This window comes from Pterocles gutturalis, unplaced genomic scaffold (genome assembly GCF_000699245.1).
Source record: "Pterocles gutturalis isolate BGI_N339 unplaced genomic scaffold, ASM69924v1 scaffold13256, whole genome shotgun sequence".
NCBI lineage: Eukaryota > Metazoa > Chordata > Aves > Pterocliformes > Pteroclidae > Pterocles > Pterocles gutturalis.
The window spans coordinates 174,481-192,308 of record NW_010098094.1 but is presented as its reverse complement, the minus strand read 5'-3'; the positions used below and the strand labels follow the sequence as shown (position 1 = coordinate 192,308).

The following is a 17,828-nucleotide window of genomic DNA, read 5'->3' as shown; positions in this document are numbered from 1 at the left end:
CATTTTCAGGGCTTGAAATGCAAGCACGTGCCAAACTGTATCTCCATAGTGACAGCTGTGGCACAGCCTAGACACCTGAATGAGCAATGGTAGCTGAAGTGTTTTTGCTTGCTGAACTGAGCTCTTCTGAGGAAAAGGGGATTCATCCCAAGTTTCAGTTCTGTAGTGTCTCTCTCTTATCTCTAATGTGTATTTCTTTTTCATAAGAGACCAGCAGTAGAAATAAAAATGTCAGTTGTCTGTGAAACCATCCTCAATGGTTTAATTTTTAATTTCGTGCTCTGAAATTTTGGTTGCTAACAAATCCTTTTGAAAAATGATGAAAAGTGACTTGTTGGGGCATGGTGATTGTGTTTACCCTTCTCTCTATTCCACTACTGTTTTTCTAACTGCTGCCTGCAGTGACTTATCTTTCATTTCTTGATGTTAGCTTTTGCATTTTATTATAATTATTGACAATATATTTCATGTGTGATTTACATCAGTGTCGTACTTGCCAGGAAAGAATGGTCTGGAGTGAAAGGAAGGTATTGCTATTCTGAAATCCAAATAATCTAAAATCTGCTACAAAATCAATACCGACAGTAATCAGAGTATGTCTTACTGCTCAACGAGCAGACCTAATATGGCAGGAGTTAGAGAGCCTGCATGTGAACTCCAGGTTAAATCGATTCTTTTTAGCAGAACCATGGAAATTAACAGCAAGTCCTTTACCGGTATTTATTTGGTTTCCTTCATGTGTCCAGTAGCGTAGGGCTCCCACTTCCTGTAACTAGTTCATGCTGACTGGAGTATAGCTAGATGGGATTGTTGGGTGCTTGCTCTTGAGTCCTTGAGTTGTTCTTTGGTGTGGTCTTTTTTTCCATGAGGTAACAAAGTTCCTGGCAGACTGGCATTTCTGTTGCACAAATTTAACTCTTCTTTCATACTCCCAGATAGGAGAAATTATTGCCTATATAAGTTTGTCGTGCCTTGGAGTGACTATTTTGTCGTAGCTTAGAAAACCAAGAACATGGAGGAAGTATCTTAATTAAGCTTCTCCACTTATTTTGATACTTCTTAGAACAGAGTTTGTTACAAAATGTACAAGAAAGTATTTGTGCTCTTTGAGTATGAAAACAGCTGGCAAACAGTTTCATCAGAAAACCAGTGCCTATTCCTCTACCTAGTGAGGATTGCACAATATTGTGTCCAGCTAGTACCATCCAGTGCCGTTCCAAAACGTGACTGGCTGCGTAAGGCATTCACAGGGATGTAGCATTTCAGTGTACGCTCTGCCTATAAAAGCTTGGGCTGGAGTAAGTCTGTACTGCACCAGCAAACTGAACAAGGGTGCTACAGTAGGAGTATGCTTTTTAATTTTCATGTTAACATCCAGAATGAATATATTTATTTTAATCTGCTCCTTGGGTAAAAGGTAGCACATACTCGATGCGCTTTCATATGTACATTAATGATTACATAACCCCATAGCAACTGCAGATGCTGCATATTTGAAGTTTTTTGCTTTAGAAATCTCATTTTGAATTGTGTATCTTGCTTAGTTGCATGAAGTTTTTGTAGAAGGTGCTGTTTGCTATGCTCTTGATCTTTCTGTACCATCTAGATCACAATTCTCCCCGGTTAACGGGAGTTTAAAGGTTAGTGAATTCCTCTGAAAATTGGATGTACCTTGATCATTCTTTTAATCACAATTAGGATTAAGGGCTTAGATATTCTTGTGATGTAGTCTAAGGTATGCTTTTCTTCTTCTTTCAAGGCACTTTGCTAACAACCAATCAATCTTCACAGCAGCTCTGCTTTAGTGTCCCTAGTTTTTGAATGTGATAAAAGTGATAGTTATATGATATACCCAAAGTCAGGAAGAAAGTAAGTATTATTCAGAGGACTGGCACCGGTATTTCATGACTCACAATGTTGGACCAAAATAATTTTGGTTGATTTTACTCCGATTTTATGTCTCTTATTTTTAGTTATACACAATACAGCATCTAAGTAACAATACTACCCAAACTTCTTAGAGAAAAAGAGCTTTCTTTTGTGTTTGGTGGGCAGCTGTTTTAAGGATTAAAGCACATTGAAAATATTTAGGTGAATAGATTGCTGGCAAGTTTTACAGAAAAAATTGAAGTACTTAAAACAATCACTGGCATAACTAGAAGGTTAATAATCTCTAAGGTATTGCCCTGGTTTATAGATACTGCTTTTGGAGCAATAAATTTTAACCTTTGAACATGTGCTTCTGCAAATAAAATCCAGCCTTATTTTGTGTACTTAACAACTTCTGATTGGAAACACATAGCAACCTATAGCAAGCATGCTTTCAGCAAACTGGAACAGAAATGAGGTAGATCTTCAAAGTGGTCACTTATCTTCCTCAATAACTCTTCAACATGTAAACAAGATAAAACAGGTCGTTTTGCCAGATCCTACTCACTTTGAATGATGTTTAAATAATTTGAAAGAGAAAGAAGTTGTGTTCAGATATTTTTCTTAAAGTTCTTTCTTGAAGGACTCTTTTCTTTTTCCTTTTAAAAATTCTAATATAAAATTAAACTATGCCTTGGAAATTTCATTAAAATAGATAGCTATGAACTTGATCCTGCAAAACCCTGGACTTTGTGCACTTACCTAGAACTAGGTCCTAAATTATTGTATGTCAGTACAAAAGACAAAGTTTTGCTCTGTATTCTTACCTTTTGAAAGTCTAAATCTGGAAAGTTTTATTGATTTTTCTCTAGTATGCAAGCATAATTCTGTTTAGTTGGACAATGTGAGGATGCTTTTCTTCTTGAACCTTTTTCAGTCTCTAAGTTAAATATGTGTGTGTGTGTGTGTTAACTATAGGTAAAATATCTCTAGCACTTCCTTCTGTGAACAGAATGGCTTTTCTGTGTATTTACAATTTCTTGTAGACACATCCAGTGGATATCTCTTTTGGGAGAACAGCATTTTGGCTGCCACGCTCATCAGTAAATCACTTTTGTTCCCACATGCTGTTTGTCATGTTCCACTTTTCATAATACATGGGAATCAGTAGGAGTCTTTCTGTTGCTGAACTTTGAATTGCAGGTTCTTAATCTCATTTGTATTACCTGTGCAAAGCTTGACATTGCTGTTGCCAGCAAATGGAGCGGCATTGTGACAGGGAAGAGTGGGAATTTTCAGTGTAGATATGTGTCCATTTAAAGTTGTGACTTTAGTCTTAATTAGTTCTGTCCTTCTTGCAACTGTTAAAATGATAAATAAAATTAAGAAATAATGAAAACTGAAAGCTCCCTGAACCATCCTGGTCTTACCATTCTCCTCTACTTTTTGTAAGCATTTTTACCATCACCCTGCTTTTAAGCTTGATATTACAGTTCAATAACAGACCAATCATCAAAATCTGCGCGTTCACTTGCTATAGTAGCAGATATCACATTGGAAAATGATTATGAAAAAAGTCATTTATTTTAATGTTCTTTATATACAAAGTCAATTTACATTACCAACATTTTTATGACCTAATAGTACTATTTGTTATAATTAAGAAAAAACCCCAAGAAAGTAGTGCCTAAATGACTTAATGCTCCTAAGTCTTATTTGCAACAGTGACAGAGATATTTAGGAGGACACCATGATGAAAATTAGTGAGGATAGGCATCCTAAATTTCTAAATTGCTTTTGACAATGAGGATATAAATTCCCGAACCACTTGCATGTTTTAAAATTTTTCCCTTTGCAGACAGAAGTTATGCATGTGCAATTGTTAGTCATTTTAGGAAGTAAGTATTCAGATGATTCTTAGGTACTGATTACCTACCAAATTCTGCTTAGTATGGAAGGGATCAGCACTTCAGGAATTGAGACCCAATTAAAAAATGTCAAGAGCTTATATTTAAGTGAAATATTTGTTTGCTTTGCCTTTTTTGTTAATTTGGCTTTTCAGATTTTTTTAGTGTCACAATAACTCTGAAAACTGGACCAAATTTAAAATTAGTTGAATGCCATTACTGCATCCTTCTGTGTGGGCTATGCTGTCTCCTGAAACAGTCATTTTTATGAATACCTACAATTCTTAAAAGGATTTCTCCCCCTTTGCTATTTCTTTTAAGCTACAAAATGAATTTGGCATCAGTTCTCTTCTACCAAAAATGAACACAGGCCAAGTTCAGAATTCCAGAATGCTTTTGAAACATTTATGGTAAGATTGAAGAGTGCATGTTTATACCAGTGTACGGAACATTGGAAATCATACCAGTCAGAACCAAAAAATTCCAAAAATCTCTTCCCTGAACTTTGTCCTTAACATGTAGCGAGTGCAACCACCATGACCCAGGCTTTCCATCAAGTGGGTCAGAACATTTAAGCCAGGATTTAATTTATCAAGATCCATGTGTAAAGTCCATGGAAGTGAGATTAGTACATGGAACCTGTGCGGAGATGAAAGGAGAAGGAATGTACTCTCTACCTAGGGACGAGGGACAGGCAGAGCACTTGTGTACGGCTGCCGTTGTTACTGTCTCAGGAATGCTGTATTGCCTGTGGGCCCTTTTGTGCTTTTTTTTTTTTTTTTTTTTTTTTTGTTGGCAGTGTACTGTAACAAGTGGCTGTATCTGGTCCTCAGCTCTCGTCCCTCCCAGTGCCTACCCACCTGCTGCATGGCCGGAGGGATTCTTGCCTTCTGGCACAGACTCAGCATGGCATCCTCTTGCAGATGCTCCCTGCAACTGGGACTCCCGGCACACAGCAGTGCCACTGCCCTTGGGAACTCGTGCTATCCTGCAGACCTGGCAAGTGGCTCTTGCTTTACTGTACTTGAAGCTTATGTGCACAGAACTGTGTCATGCTGGGGACTCCTGCAAAACAGCTACCGCTGGCCCCTCTTTCATACTGTAGTGCTCCATGGACTGGTAGTTGATAGTGTTCATTACGCAGTAGCTCTCCAAGCAGCCTTACTGAGAGGCCACTACCTGCTGCAGGTTCCCGTTGTGCTGCAAACCATTCATGGGAAGTGGAGGTGGAGGAGGTGGAGGTGGAAATAAAGAACTGGACATTTCTGAATGAGTCTGTTGGTCAGGAACTGGCATCGGGCTCACTGAGCCAGAGTCACTCTGGAGAGAACCAAGATTGCTGCCATCAAAATGAGTCATTTTCTTCTTCATTAATTTTCTTTCTTTGGCTCTGCGATTCTGGAACCAGATTTTCACCTGCAGAGGAGCAGAGGAAAATTATTTTTCAGTTGCTGATAAAATAGTGTGGTCCTTTATGTGTACAGTCAGTGGTCATAGGTAAAATCAGTTGCATGAGGACCAGTGAGAAAGGCTGTGGCAAAGTGAGACAACAGAGCTGTTTGTTTGTTTTTCGTACAGGTAATCTCTCCTATCTGGTAATAAAATATTTATTAATAATTTGATAAAAAGAGTCTTTCAGTGTTAGTTTTATTTTTAGGAGGTATTTCTTTATGGGATTAGCTTTTTTTTTTTGTGTGTGTGTGTGTGAAGTCTAACAGAACAGGATCTTGTGTGTCATGGTGTTGGACAAAAGAAACTGAGAGTATTTTTGCCTTGAAAACTATATGCCCTAGTCAGAGCAAGTCAAAACCTGTTACTGGCTGTAAACTGAGGGACAAAAGCTTTCCTGTTTGGATGCTGCACATTAATTAGTTAGCTCCAATGTGCAAACCAATGGAAATACGCTTCTGAGCGGAATTTCACCAGTGCCATACTCTTGGTACACAGTGTTACTTCAAAATATTGTGTAAGCAGTGCCTTGATAGCTAAGTGCCTTTTATTGCATTCGTATGTGCAGCCAGAATCTGGTGGTGCTTTCCACACAGTCAGTGTTTTATACCTGTGCTTTATACCATAGTCATTGCTCTGGCACAGAAATGCAGCCAGCTTTGGGAGGACACGTAGCAACTATTGAATAGATTGTGGGTTTTGATTAGGATGGAACAAGGAAGGACATGAGATGAAGTTGCTGAGTAATGCTCAGTTGCAAATTTAACATAATTTGTTCAGGTTTGAAAGGATGAATGTACTATGGCAACTGAAATGTCTTTGGACGTGAATCCCCAGTGCTGGATTTAAAGCAGTGCACACCAGCTATTTATCCTTGGAAGTGTCAAAGGAAACACTTTTGTCACCATTTTCTGTAACACAAAGAAAAATCAATGGTTTCCTGAGAAATACTGATTTGTTTAGTTACCCTTTGCTAGAATCTAGAAAGGGAAAGAAAATGATGATCAGAAAGAAAGTAAAACAGAGGTGATAACATCTGTGGCTGCTAGGTTGGGTTTTAAAGGAACACCAGTGAAGTGCCAGCAAACAATTTAAGGAGTCTCTGTGACAGTCTCTGTGTACTTGAGGAATTATTATTCCCATTTTACATTTGAAGATTTCAGATACATGCAAAGCTTATGGAAATTTGAATTAGGTCTCCGAAGTCCCAGGCTATCATCTGAGACATTCGACAGGTCATTTTGTTGTCTGAGTTTCTGGAATATAATTTCAGTACCAAATCATGTTCTGTTAAGCCAGTCTCAAATACTCTCAGGTCTCTTGCATTCTGATTGTGCTGAGGTAATCTAGTTTCACTGATGCATTTATTGAAATGCATGAAAAGATGAAACAGTCTAAAAATCAAACTAACATCTGTTTCAGAATTACCCTCTGGCTGGTATATACCTTCAGAAATACCTGCCTTTGAATTTAGGTTTTTGTTCTGGTGTATTATTAAACTTGGGATGCAGATCTACAGCAGTGATCAAGAGACAATTTTAGTAGGCACTTCAAGGTTGTATGCCAATTATCAGATAACTACAAGTAAATACAGATCTGTAATGTTGGACTAGAAGCTAACATGGTCAGTTGCATGGCTGACTTGTTCTCCACCTGTTGCCCTCCTTCCTTGCAGTATTTTTTTCCCCACTGTTCTGTTGTTGGGTGAGTAACTCTTCCCCTGAAGTCCAGTCTTCTCTCTTCTTTCTTGTCCTTGTCATCTCCTTTGTTTCTGTATCCTTCCTACATTAGCAATGCTTTGTTTGGCCTTTTTTTTTCTTCATTAGGTATTGTATCTTTCCTTCCTTGCTTAAAGAATTGTTCATTGTCCTTTTATCTTGAGATATTCCTTCCAGTGTCCTAGATGGGATTTTGGCATAGCCAGGAAAAAAAGCTTTTCCAGAAAATAATTTCAGATTTTAGGCTGTGAGCAGTGGAACTTAGGACAGTGTGTGTTCAGCCATATTCACACCATGGGGTTGTTTAATTTCTATGAAAAAGTACTAGTGGGAATAGACATCAGATATTTCTTAATCTTACATTTTAAAAAAGTGTCTTCAGAGATGTAAGCTTTATGCACTGGAATTAATTTTGTTCATGACATGTATTGATGATGAAGAAGAGCAAATATTGCAAAAACTGTTGCCCTGTTTCCCTGAGATATGTCAAATAAATTTATCACGTCTTTTTTGTATTACCACTTCAAATATACTAACAAAAATATTTATCAGGAATTATCACTGAACTGTGAAGTTTCAAGTAAATATTTTTGGGTGTTTACAAAAGGAGGGTCATAATTTTTAAATTCAGCATAATGAAGTCAAGTTATTAAGGTTTCAACAGTCAGCAAAAAGACACCTAGTGTATTTTTTATACCTGGTTGAAATAATTTTAATTTTCAGTAATTGAACACTTGCGTTCAACAGGAGACTGAGAAATATTTGCAAAATGGGTATTTCCTTCTCCATTTCTGTAAGCTCTTTCAGTGTGTGCTGTGTAAGAGAAGTTCAAGTTGGATGAACTAGGGTACAATTGGTGGATTTTGGACTATCCCTGCTCAGTAGAGCCTATAAAACACTGGTGAGTCAGGCACAGTCTTCAGTGAATGATAGTGAGTAAGAACTGACTAAGAAAACAGTGCTGTGATGGTTTGCAAATAGAAAAGGCAGCAAATGAGCACATTGTGTCCTGAAGTCTCTTCAGGGAGATCCTTCAGTAAGGCTTTTAATTTTCTGGTTTGCTGCTTAATTAAGTGTACTGCATCAAGAAACTGCCACGAAAAATGGGTCCGAACATATGCTCAGCCCACGTTGTGAGTGTCTTTGAGGGAGATCTAGCTGGGCTTCTTATCTGGGCTGTTTGCATGAGCCAGCTGAAGGGCTTGAGAGCCGGAGGCCATGGACCCGCCTTTGGCAGGGGGTGGGCAAGCATTGCAATTGCATCATTGAAGAATGCAGCACCGAGTGGCTCCAGAGCAAATTGTATGAATCTTTTTACCAGAAAGGCTTGTGTTTTGATTGATGTTGTGGGAATAGAAGTGGAATTTGGAGGAGGTGGGAGGAAATAGGGGCAGGAGAAATGAGTAGCAAGTATGTAGGAAATCTTTAACGAAAGGTAAAAGGCAGCCAAAGAAGGAAATACCTTCAAGTGTCCTGAACATACCTGAGCTCATTGCTTCCGTTCTCTGCTAAGACTGACCTTGTTGAAATTGATTATAGAACTCCCATTGACTTCAGTAGAACCACGACTTCCACTTTAGAAATTTTGGCAAAAATTTCTCCCTGTTACAAATACCCCAGTAAAACAGAGAGAAATCCAGGCAGGATTTTTTAGATATTTTTAAACTCTTGTTTCTCAGAAGAGGACTGTATGTAAGACTGGTGTTTGCTTTTTCTGTGTTGTTGCACAGCTCCCTGATGAGAGCTGGAGTAGTGCTCATGGGATATTTAGAAATGAGTGCAAACAGGGCTGTCAGGCCATTTAGCTGGATAGTTTGAGTTCCTACTTTGCAAAGGGAACCCAGTCGCATTGTTTGGTTATTAGAGGCATCAGCATTTTTGTGTTCTTAACCAGTATGGTTATGTCCTCATCAGCAAAAATAAATTCAAAGGAAATCCTGAATGGGTGATCCATACTCTACCTGTCTCTCGGAAAGTCTTAGGTTTGCAGCAAGTTCAGACTTCCTCCTGATTGTAATGTATCTGTTGTAATGAAATTCCTTCTCTAATTCTAATCTCTGATGATCTGTGTAAACCACTCGGTACTTCTCTCTTGTTCTTGTTTTACCTGTTTTGAAAGAAGAACACATTGCTTCAAGCTAGAATTTTTTAACTTCAGTAACACAACATATCTGGCTTTACATTTGAAAATATGTTTATGGGTATTGTAGGCCTGATTCTCTGTGCACTTACCCAGAGTAACTCCCTTGGCTGCAGTGGACTCGGTCTTGATTTACAACACAAGAGGTTCATACCATCAGATTTTGTGTTTGCTCCTTAGTAAATAGATTACAAACTGCTTCTCATATCCTTTATCACCCTTGTGTTATCATTTGGGAAGGGGAAGGTGTTCTCGTTATGAACAAGGAGCCAGGAAACCTGGGTTCTGTTCCCAGTTCTGATGCAAGCTTCCTCCCTGGTGTTGAATTGCTCTGTTTCTCTGTCCCTAAAGCTGATACACTGCTACCTGTTTCAGAGGGAAATCGTGAGGGATATTTTACTGCATAGAAAATACTGAGAGCTTCCAAAGTTCTCCCTTCTTGTTGCTGGGAAAATTAATACAATATTGTGATTTTTGCTGCAACTTAGAGGTTGTGTTTTTCCTTCAAGCCTGGCACAGTCTATCCATGACTTAATAATAGCACAGGGAATAGTAACATTGATTTTCAGATGACAGTTAATAAGAGAAAGAGAAAGCAAGAATGCTTAGCAAAGGCCATTGAGCAGTGATAGAACTGCAGCATCTGTTCTTTTGCAAGCAGCACTGCTGCATCTTTTCAGCTATGGCTACAGCTGCCTGAAGCAGACACGGCTCAGCAGTATCTGGGTCGTTAAAAAGTAATGGCAAATGACATGAGCCAGTGAACACAGATGCAAGTAGCTGAAATTTTATGGATTCTGTACAGGATAATTTCTGAGGACAGAATGTGTTGGCAGTAGTGAAAGAGAATTGACAATGGGAAAGGCTACTGACGCTTACTTTCTCACCCACCTTTCCTCTGTTGTTCGTGTTTGTATTAGGCAATGACTATATCAGAGATCAACACCTGCTTAAAACCAAGGCCCTGAGCCCTACCCTAAGGTCTCCTGCATTTTTGAAAGATTGGATCATTGTTGCTTTAAGACCAGTGTTACCATCTTCGCTAACCGCAGTCTTACAATTTTTTTTGGTGCTTCCTTGTCTGTCTGTATTTATAAGAACATTTCTTCAGATGTATATATTTAGACTGTACGTTGTCTGGAACAGGGAATCTATTGTTTAGTTGGTAGTTTTTTTGCAGGGTGTTCCATTGTGGTACTGTAGGTTGTGAATCTTTGTGCCCTTAGTACTCACTATAGAAGAGCAGCCCCCTTAGATTCAGATTCTCTCAGATGATGCATAAACTGGAGTTGTATTGTGACTTGCTGCCTGTAGCAATCTGCTACTGCTGAGTCGTAGCTTCATACAACAGCTCGTGTTTGCTTACACATCTTTTCCTGAAAACAATGTGTGCATGCCTAACTCTTCAGAAAACAGGTTCCTCAAGCTCATAATAATTGCACTCCTAATAAGAGCAGTTAATTTTGAATGGAGAGGACTGAAATAAATGTGAAGGCAGTTAGTTGGTAAAATTTCAGTCTTGAAGGAGATCACCACAGCACACTGCCCCACAGCAATCAGCTTCCCCCCTGCAGGAGAGAAGAGCTGGAGGTTTCATGTATCAGCGGTATCAAAGACCTGATTTCTCCCCAGCCCCTCCTTCCAACTCCTCTTGCTTTTGAAGTTTAAGTAGCACCCAAATATCAGAATTCAGGGTACAGAACTATAGCAGAATCTTGAAGTGCTTTACCCATTAATTAATTATTTAATTTCACAAGTTAGTGGTTTTTTTTCCATCTGTGGAGGGAGATGTAGCATGTCTCTGTTTTAATAGCTGAACATATTTAAAGTTAACATTGCCTTCCCCTTGCTGTACACACTGTATGATAATGGCTTGAGAGCTGCATCACTTTTTCTCTTCCGGCATCTGACAGTCAGTACTTTGCTACTTGTAAGAATTTTTGGCTCACCAAGGTATTGTTTGCATTAGAAAGTTCTTCAGGCTCTGATCCTTTTTGTGCTGTTTGCATAGATCCTAGATACAGAGTTGTTTAGCACTTGCAGTCCTGGTCAGTGCAATGCTGTAAACAAATGTTGTTACACCTCTGGTTGTGGGTAATAACTGATTGACCTATGTGACAGGGTTTCTCTAGGACTCTTCCCAGGCTTGTAGAACAAGGTCTACAGCAGAATTTCATCCTTCAGCTTCCATGCTCCATGGTGTTGAACCTTGGGAAAGCACTATGCATTAATAATGATTTTACAATGCTGTGGGCATTTTCCAACTGTCTTGAGGCCATCAGCCTGTTTACTTGGTATATGTCAATTGGGAAGATAGGTGTTCCTTTGTGCATGTTTGTGTTTGTTCCTTACACTGAAGTTTCTGCTCAATCCATGCAGGCAAAACCACTTTGACTCAAATCTGTTAACTCCCTGTGAAGGTGCTGCTGTGCTCTGCTTGCCTGGGGTAGGTATAGAGGACATTCTCATTTCAGTAGCGTTTCTACCACTGCAAAACTGTAGTGAAAGCAGAATTAGCCCAATTATGCTTACACTGATAATCAAGTGAAAAGTGCTGTTAATTTTACAACATTATGGTAAGAATTTTAGCATCTCTAAAGAGTGGCAGTGCTTCAGTTCAGTCCACATAAACTCTAGGACATTTGTTTTCATTCATTCAAAGTGTAAATAGTTTGTTTAACATATGGTCACCTGTGGTGCTTTAATGCCTCATTTGATATTTTTAAGCTTTTGATCTCTCTCACCCATGGTTTGGTTAGGTTTTTTACCTCTTTAAATGAGAATTTGGGGCCATTCTATGGGACAAAATGTTTAAAATGTTTCCTTCATCTCCTTTGTGGTGTTAAGATGAAGTACACAAGACAGCACCAAGGTGATCTTATCTTGAACTCTATTCTCATTCAGAAGGCATAGACAAATATCAAATGTTCTATTGCCAAAACAAGGTGGTAAACCTCAAGATAAACCTTCCTGTTTCTGGTTTTAAGCGCTTAAACCCTTATCTGAGTAGGAGAGGATTGGGTTTTTCTGCTTTTTAACTGAAGAAGAAATGACATGTATGTGGAAGACAGAACTTTCTCACATAAAATATTTTATTTTTGTCTGAGTAGCTTTCAGTTTATTTTTAGTATCAGGTTTCTTTTTGAAGTAAGATTGGGAGCTTTCACATCAAATTTCTTTAAAGTAAGTTAAGAGAATAATTTAAAAAGTAGAAAAGCAAAAGGAGAACATTTCTTTCCTAAAAGTCAACAACAATCCAAGAAAAATTCTCTGTGATTTGTCACATAAATCTTGTCTTTAATTTGAATTTTTTTTTTTTTTGTGTAGAGTAATACCCTCTGTTAGAGACAACAGACAATGGGACCTGAGATCTGCCAGGGTCTTCTGAGAGGGCACTTTTAGTTCTGGCAGAGTCATGTTTTAGTCTGTTAGGCCTTTACCCCGACTCTCATTGATGTCAGTGCCTCTGCTGGATGCTGCGTTGGAATTGGTCTGCATATGGCATTTCCTTTCAAAGGCAAAGTACACTTTTATTTGCCAAAGTTAACAAATAGCAGCAACAAAACAAAAATAGCTAAACAGTTTGGGACTTGGGCCTCTAAATTCCATCTGTTAGATGGAACAGATCCACTCTGCTGCATTCTGAGCCACATCTTGCCAAGCACCTACTAGTTTTATTTACAGTGATGCATTTTATTTCAAGGAGAATTATTACCTGAGTAAAGTTTGAGGCAGGACTAATGGATTCACCCCAGAGACAGCAGAAGGATGTTCTTCACTTCTCAGACTTCTTTAGGAGATAATGGCATAATTTAATGATTTAATGAGAAAAAGTTAATATTTTAATCCAATTCTTTAGACAAATCCTGCATATTTTACTCACTTAGGTGAGTGAAATTACCAACATTTAACTTTCTGCAGTCTTAATTGATCTTTTGTTAGTGGCAGATTATAATTTTAATCAGTAATGTGGTGTCAGTTTTATTGGAGATGTGTTCTGGCATTGCCAGTTATCCTGTGGAACTGCAAGTGGTTGGAGAGGTTATTAGTAGTTGGGTGGAAGCAAAATGAAACAAAAGCGCTTTGAAGCAGCTACCTTTGCAGTCTGACTGTCTTTGTGTTGGGGGAGTGGATTTCCTGGTTTTAATGAGCTATTTAGGAACAGCAAGTTTTGTCAAAAATCTCTTTTGCAAATAGTGACTACGGAAGAGTGCCTCTGGAGGAACAAGAAATAAGATGTTTCAGACTTAGGAAACTTTTCATGAGATATAGTTTAACAATCCTGTTCTATCACACCCACTTCAGCAATTTTTGTGACTGGCCAAGTTTTTGAGTTGGGGGAAGGGAACAGCTTTCCCATTGGTCGTAAAATTCACAGAGCATTTCTTCTGAAGACAATAAAGCCAGGAGAAGGCCTCTTTATTTGCTGTGAAAATCATCACCCTTTCCGGCAATATAACTCCTGAAGAAAAGAGGGAGAAGGAAGAGACAAGACTGCATATCAAAGAGAAGAGAAGTGTTAAAAGGGTCTGTTGCCTCAATATGACAGATAGGCCTCAAAACCTCAGACAATGTAGCCCAGGAAAGTAAAAAAAAAACCAAAAACCAACCACCATCGGACCTCACAACTAGTTTACAAAGCAAAATAAATTAGCATTAGAACTAGCCCCGGCCCCTTTTTCAGTGCCTTCCCTCTTAACTTTTCAGGAATATTCTTCATCCACTGAAACTGGCATCATTCATAAACTCCAGAAGCTATCTGATTTAGACAGAAGATGGAGAATAGTGTTGGATTACTGGCGGATTACTTACAAAGCATTGTAATCGGGGTTCCATTGTTTAACATTGTTTCAGAGGGAGCTAATGTCTGTACTTGATGACTGGAAGTTATTTTAAGTCAGCTCCAAATGTGAAACAGCTTTCTGGCCTGAAGATGTGCTTAGTTCAAAACTGCATCTTTATATTAGCTGAGTATTAAGAGAGAGATGAGTGTTAGTTTTGAGCTTATAAAGATACAGACTGTCAGAGATCAGCCCCCAGCGTTTTGTGTTGGGATTATCTCTAAACATCTATGCACTTTACAAGTATAGGAAAAGAAGGGCAGATTCTCCCCAGTGTAATTTCACTGACTTAATTGAAGTTGTTAAACAAAAGTAATTTTAAATAAGTCTTGAAGGTGGGCATTGTACTGCATGTGATGTTCTGCAAAGTTAAATTAAAAAAACAAACAAACAAACAAACCACACTGCCATTGTATTAGAAAATGTTACATGGATCCAATCCTGTATGATGTGAGCAATAATATTCCTGCCAGAAGTCTTAGTGCAATGAGTAGGACTGTTCATTATTGCAAAGTTGGATGCATGAAGGTTTGTGAAACAGTGAAATTCTATGTTTGTGTTTTTTGCTGGATCTTGATCATTTGTTCTTGTTATACATGTTCAGATGACTCATTCTGAGAACAACAGAACAGGATCATGGACTTGGAACCTTTCAACAGACTTGGGAGAATTTTCCCTTCTGTTCTGTCAACTTCTATTTAAAATGCTAATGTTTTCAAATTTGAATTTGTTCTGCTATTCAGTATTTGGCTCATTGGCCAAATTCTGTCCTTCACTCTGCTAGTGTAAACTTTTTTATTCATCTTCATCATACAGAAGTAGTTGAATCCAAAGCTGAGTCATTTTTATCACCTTTAAACAATGATTGGACAGACTGGCCTGTATGGATTTTGTTTGGCAGAAAGACCCAGCCTGCAGAAGATGTAGGTGGATTTCTGAGTGGCAAGATCTGGGGAAATCCCACTGCCAAAGACTGCACAGACTAAAAAGCAAGTGATTAACGGAATTTTTTTCCAAGGGTTGTGTGTTCTTTAGGCATTCAGCATTTTGCAGGAATGGCTTTTGAAGAGTCTTGTTTCTCTTTCTTAGATTTGAAGGAATATAACTTCCTCCTTCTTCAAAGACTAGATGCTGTATGTTTACAGTGCATTCAGTAGTGATGCTATCAGCATCAGAAAAAACTGCCTTCATGCCTTCAGAGTAAGTTTTCATTGAACAAGAATGATAGGAGGGTTGTCGTCTCCAAGAAAAGTCTCTGCTCAAAATTGCTTTATATCTGTTTCAGAACTTGTCCCCTCCCTGTTTTATGGCAGTGGAGGTGCAGATCTTAAGATGTACTTTCAGCTTAGTGAACAAATTCTCCCTAGCCTGCTGGAACTGCCTGGTAGTTAACTGTTCAGACTCATTGTTTTGGGCACAGTTTCACCACAGATATATGTTGTTTTCTCACAAAGACAAAAAGTAAAATCTACTCCTGTGTGAATGATTGCATACCTTCATAAAAATACTGAAACCAACAGGAAAAGATTTGTAACTTGTTCTAAGGTGATTTTATTCACCTTTCCATCAGAGAATTTGCCTGTAATTATGCTTTGTGTGTGGAATTGCTGCCTCAAATCTCTAGTTGTCGTGGCTTTGTTCTGTCCTCTGTTACAATGGCTAGTTGCCTTGGCTTTGCTCGCCCTTTTGAAGGTGGTTTAGGAGAGGGGACAGGAGCAGTGTAAGAGTCAGAGAAGGGTCTTTTTCAAGTGGTGTTCTTGTTTGGAAATACTAAGTAGTCAGTGTTGCCTCCTTCAAGTGTTCCCAGTCAAAACACATTTGCTTTCTCCTGTACCCCCAACCCCTCGAGAACGCGGTGGCTAGGCACTGGATCCTATGTGCACTGCATGCAGGATCAAGCCTTGATCCCTCCAGATCCAAAGGTACAGGGAAGAGATATTCGGACACCTTCAACCAGAGAGAGAATGATGGATTAAAGCTTTGCTAGGTCTTTTCTGCAGGAAATGCATTCCAGTAACACTAGACCAGAATGACAGTCTCGCATTAAATACAGAGATCTTCCAGTGGTTTCAAGTAGCATAACCTCATAAACTTCGCTTAACACCAGTTGAAGACAAGGTTTTATATTGGATGTTGTTTTTAAAGTTACAGAGTAAGACTTGAAATAGGTTTTTCTTTTGTTCCACATTAGTTGTGTAAATAACAGAGTGTCAAAAGACCTGTAGGGCATGAGACAGTGGTAGAAATTTCAATGAAGTGGGTTTTTTTTTGTCATCTGTCAGGTCATGAGGCCACAAAGCACCAGTAAGAGAAGCTACCCATGAAATCTCTGGAGATGGAAATGTCATTGATTCTGGGCCTTGTTTCTGTAGCTGTTCAAGTCAGACTACTCAATGTAAGTAAACCTTTAGAAATAATCTCTCCTGATCTCAAAGGGATAGAATTACAGGAGCATTTCTTGCACACTTTCAAGAATATCTTGCAAAAATTACTTGCATTCATAATTATTGTTTCCACAGTGAAATAATATTATTATTGATAACTAGTATTTTGTAACAAGTAATAAATAATAAAATTAATTTGTCTAATTAATTTCTGTTCTGATTACTTCAGGTAAGTCTGAGCCTCGGTTTTTCCATCTTTAAGACTAGTGGCTCATATCTATTTCACAATAAATAGTAGGTGTGATACCTTCACTCTTGCCTATACAAAACCTCCACTGAAATTCCTAAAAGTTTTGCAAAGAGACAGAAGGGTAATGCTCAATGTATGCATACAGCTTTAAGGATATAAAAAGCAATGGATTCCATCTAAGAAAATGCTGAGGACTTTGATCGTGATCCAGCAAACAACACTGGTACTTGCAGTTAGCCTAGTCACGCATTTGAAGTCACTTGCAACATTTGGACACTCAGAACCAAACTCACTTAAGTGCATTGCTAGATCTGACATCGCTGTTAGGGGAAATTTTAAAAAAATATTTTATTTTTTGGAAAATGGGGGAAACCAAAAGTGCATTTGCTTTTAAACAGAGGAATATGAATGAGTGAGTAAAAAGGAACCAACTCCAGTGAAGCAGATCTATTGACACTGAGCATTCCTGGCCTAGCAAAAAAAAAAAAAAAAAAAAAGGGGGGGGGGTGGTGTGGAAGAAGCAGCAGGAGAATATTACTTGTTTGGACTTTTCCCTAAAGTACGACCCAGTACCTATTAAATGAATGGATAGGCTCCCACTAACTTCAGAAGAACTTACACTGGACCATGGGCACTTAGAAGGATATACTTCTATGACACGCTGATTTTTTCAATTCTTCTCAAGATGAAGATGCTCAGTAACTTGTTGGACCATTCCAGAATGGAGAGACTCCCAGCACCTCCTGTGAATGCTCTAACCCTTGCAGGTTTGAAATTTGGAAGCTTAGAAAGCCCTAAGCATGCTTCTTAGGCAGGCAGTTGGAATGTCTATTTTAGATACTTATCTCTGCATGTATGTATCTCACAATGTCCCCATTAGAGAAGCCACAGCACAGACGGGTCAAATCAGGTTTTTCTCTCAGAGAGGCTGCAATTTAAGTCCACAGGAGCAAGAGGCAGGTAGGTAAAGCAGAGATGAGAAGTAGTGGTTTTTTGAGCAAGTATTCTGCCATCTGTAAATCATACAGTTTGTGAGCAATTTCATTGCCCTTGAAAGGACTACTCAAAAGTAAGCTGTAAGTTTTTTGCAAGATGGGCCTCTTTTGTTTAAACTTTGGTAATATTCAGTGAAGAATATATATGATTTTAAAAAAACCCAACTACTCTCTTCCCCGCCCCCCTCCCCCCCCCTAGTTCTTACTCACCCAGAGTAACAACCTACTCTGATTGTCCTATTGACTTCTATGGACTCTCTATGAACTAAAGTTGT

At 38.7% G+C, this 17,828-nt stretch overlaps 1 protein-coding gene across 1 annotated transcript in view; it reads right to left on the bottom strand.

The window, feature by feature from the left end:
* Window positions 1–4,937: 4,937 nt before the first annotated feature.
* Window positions 4,938–17,828, bottom strand: part of LOC104472183 (homeobox protein CDX-1-like) — a 14,777-nt gene continuing 1,886 nt past the window's right edge. Inside the window, exons 2-3 of the mRNA XM_010087759.1 lie at window positions 8,905–9,050; window positions 4,938–5,192 (exon numbers count right to left, since the gene is read on the bottom strand). Coding sequence (XP_010086061.1) covers window positions 4,938–5,192; window positions 8,905–9,050 — 401 coding nt within the window. The remainder of the gene's footprint in view (window positions 5,193–8,904; window positions 9,051–17,828) is intronic.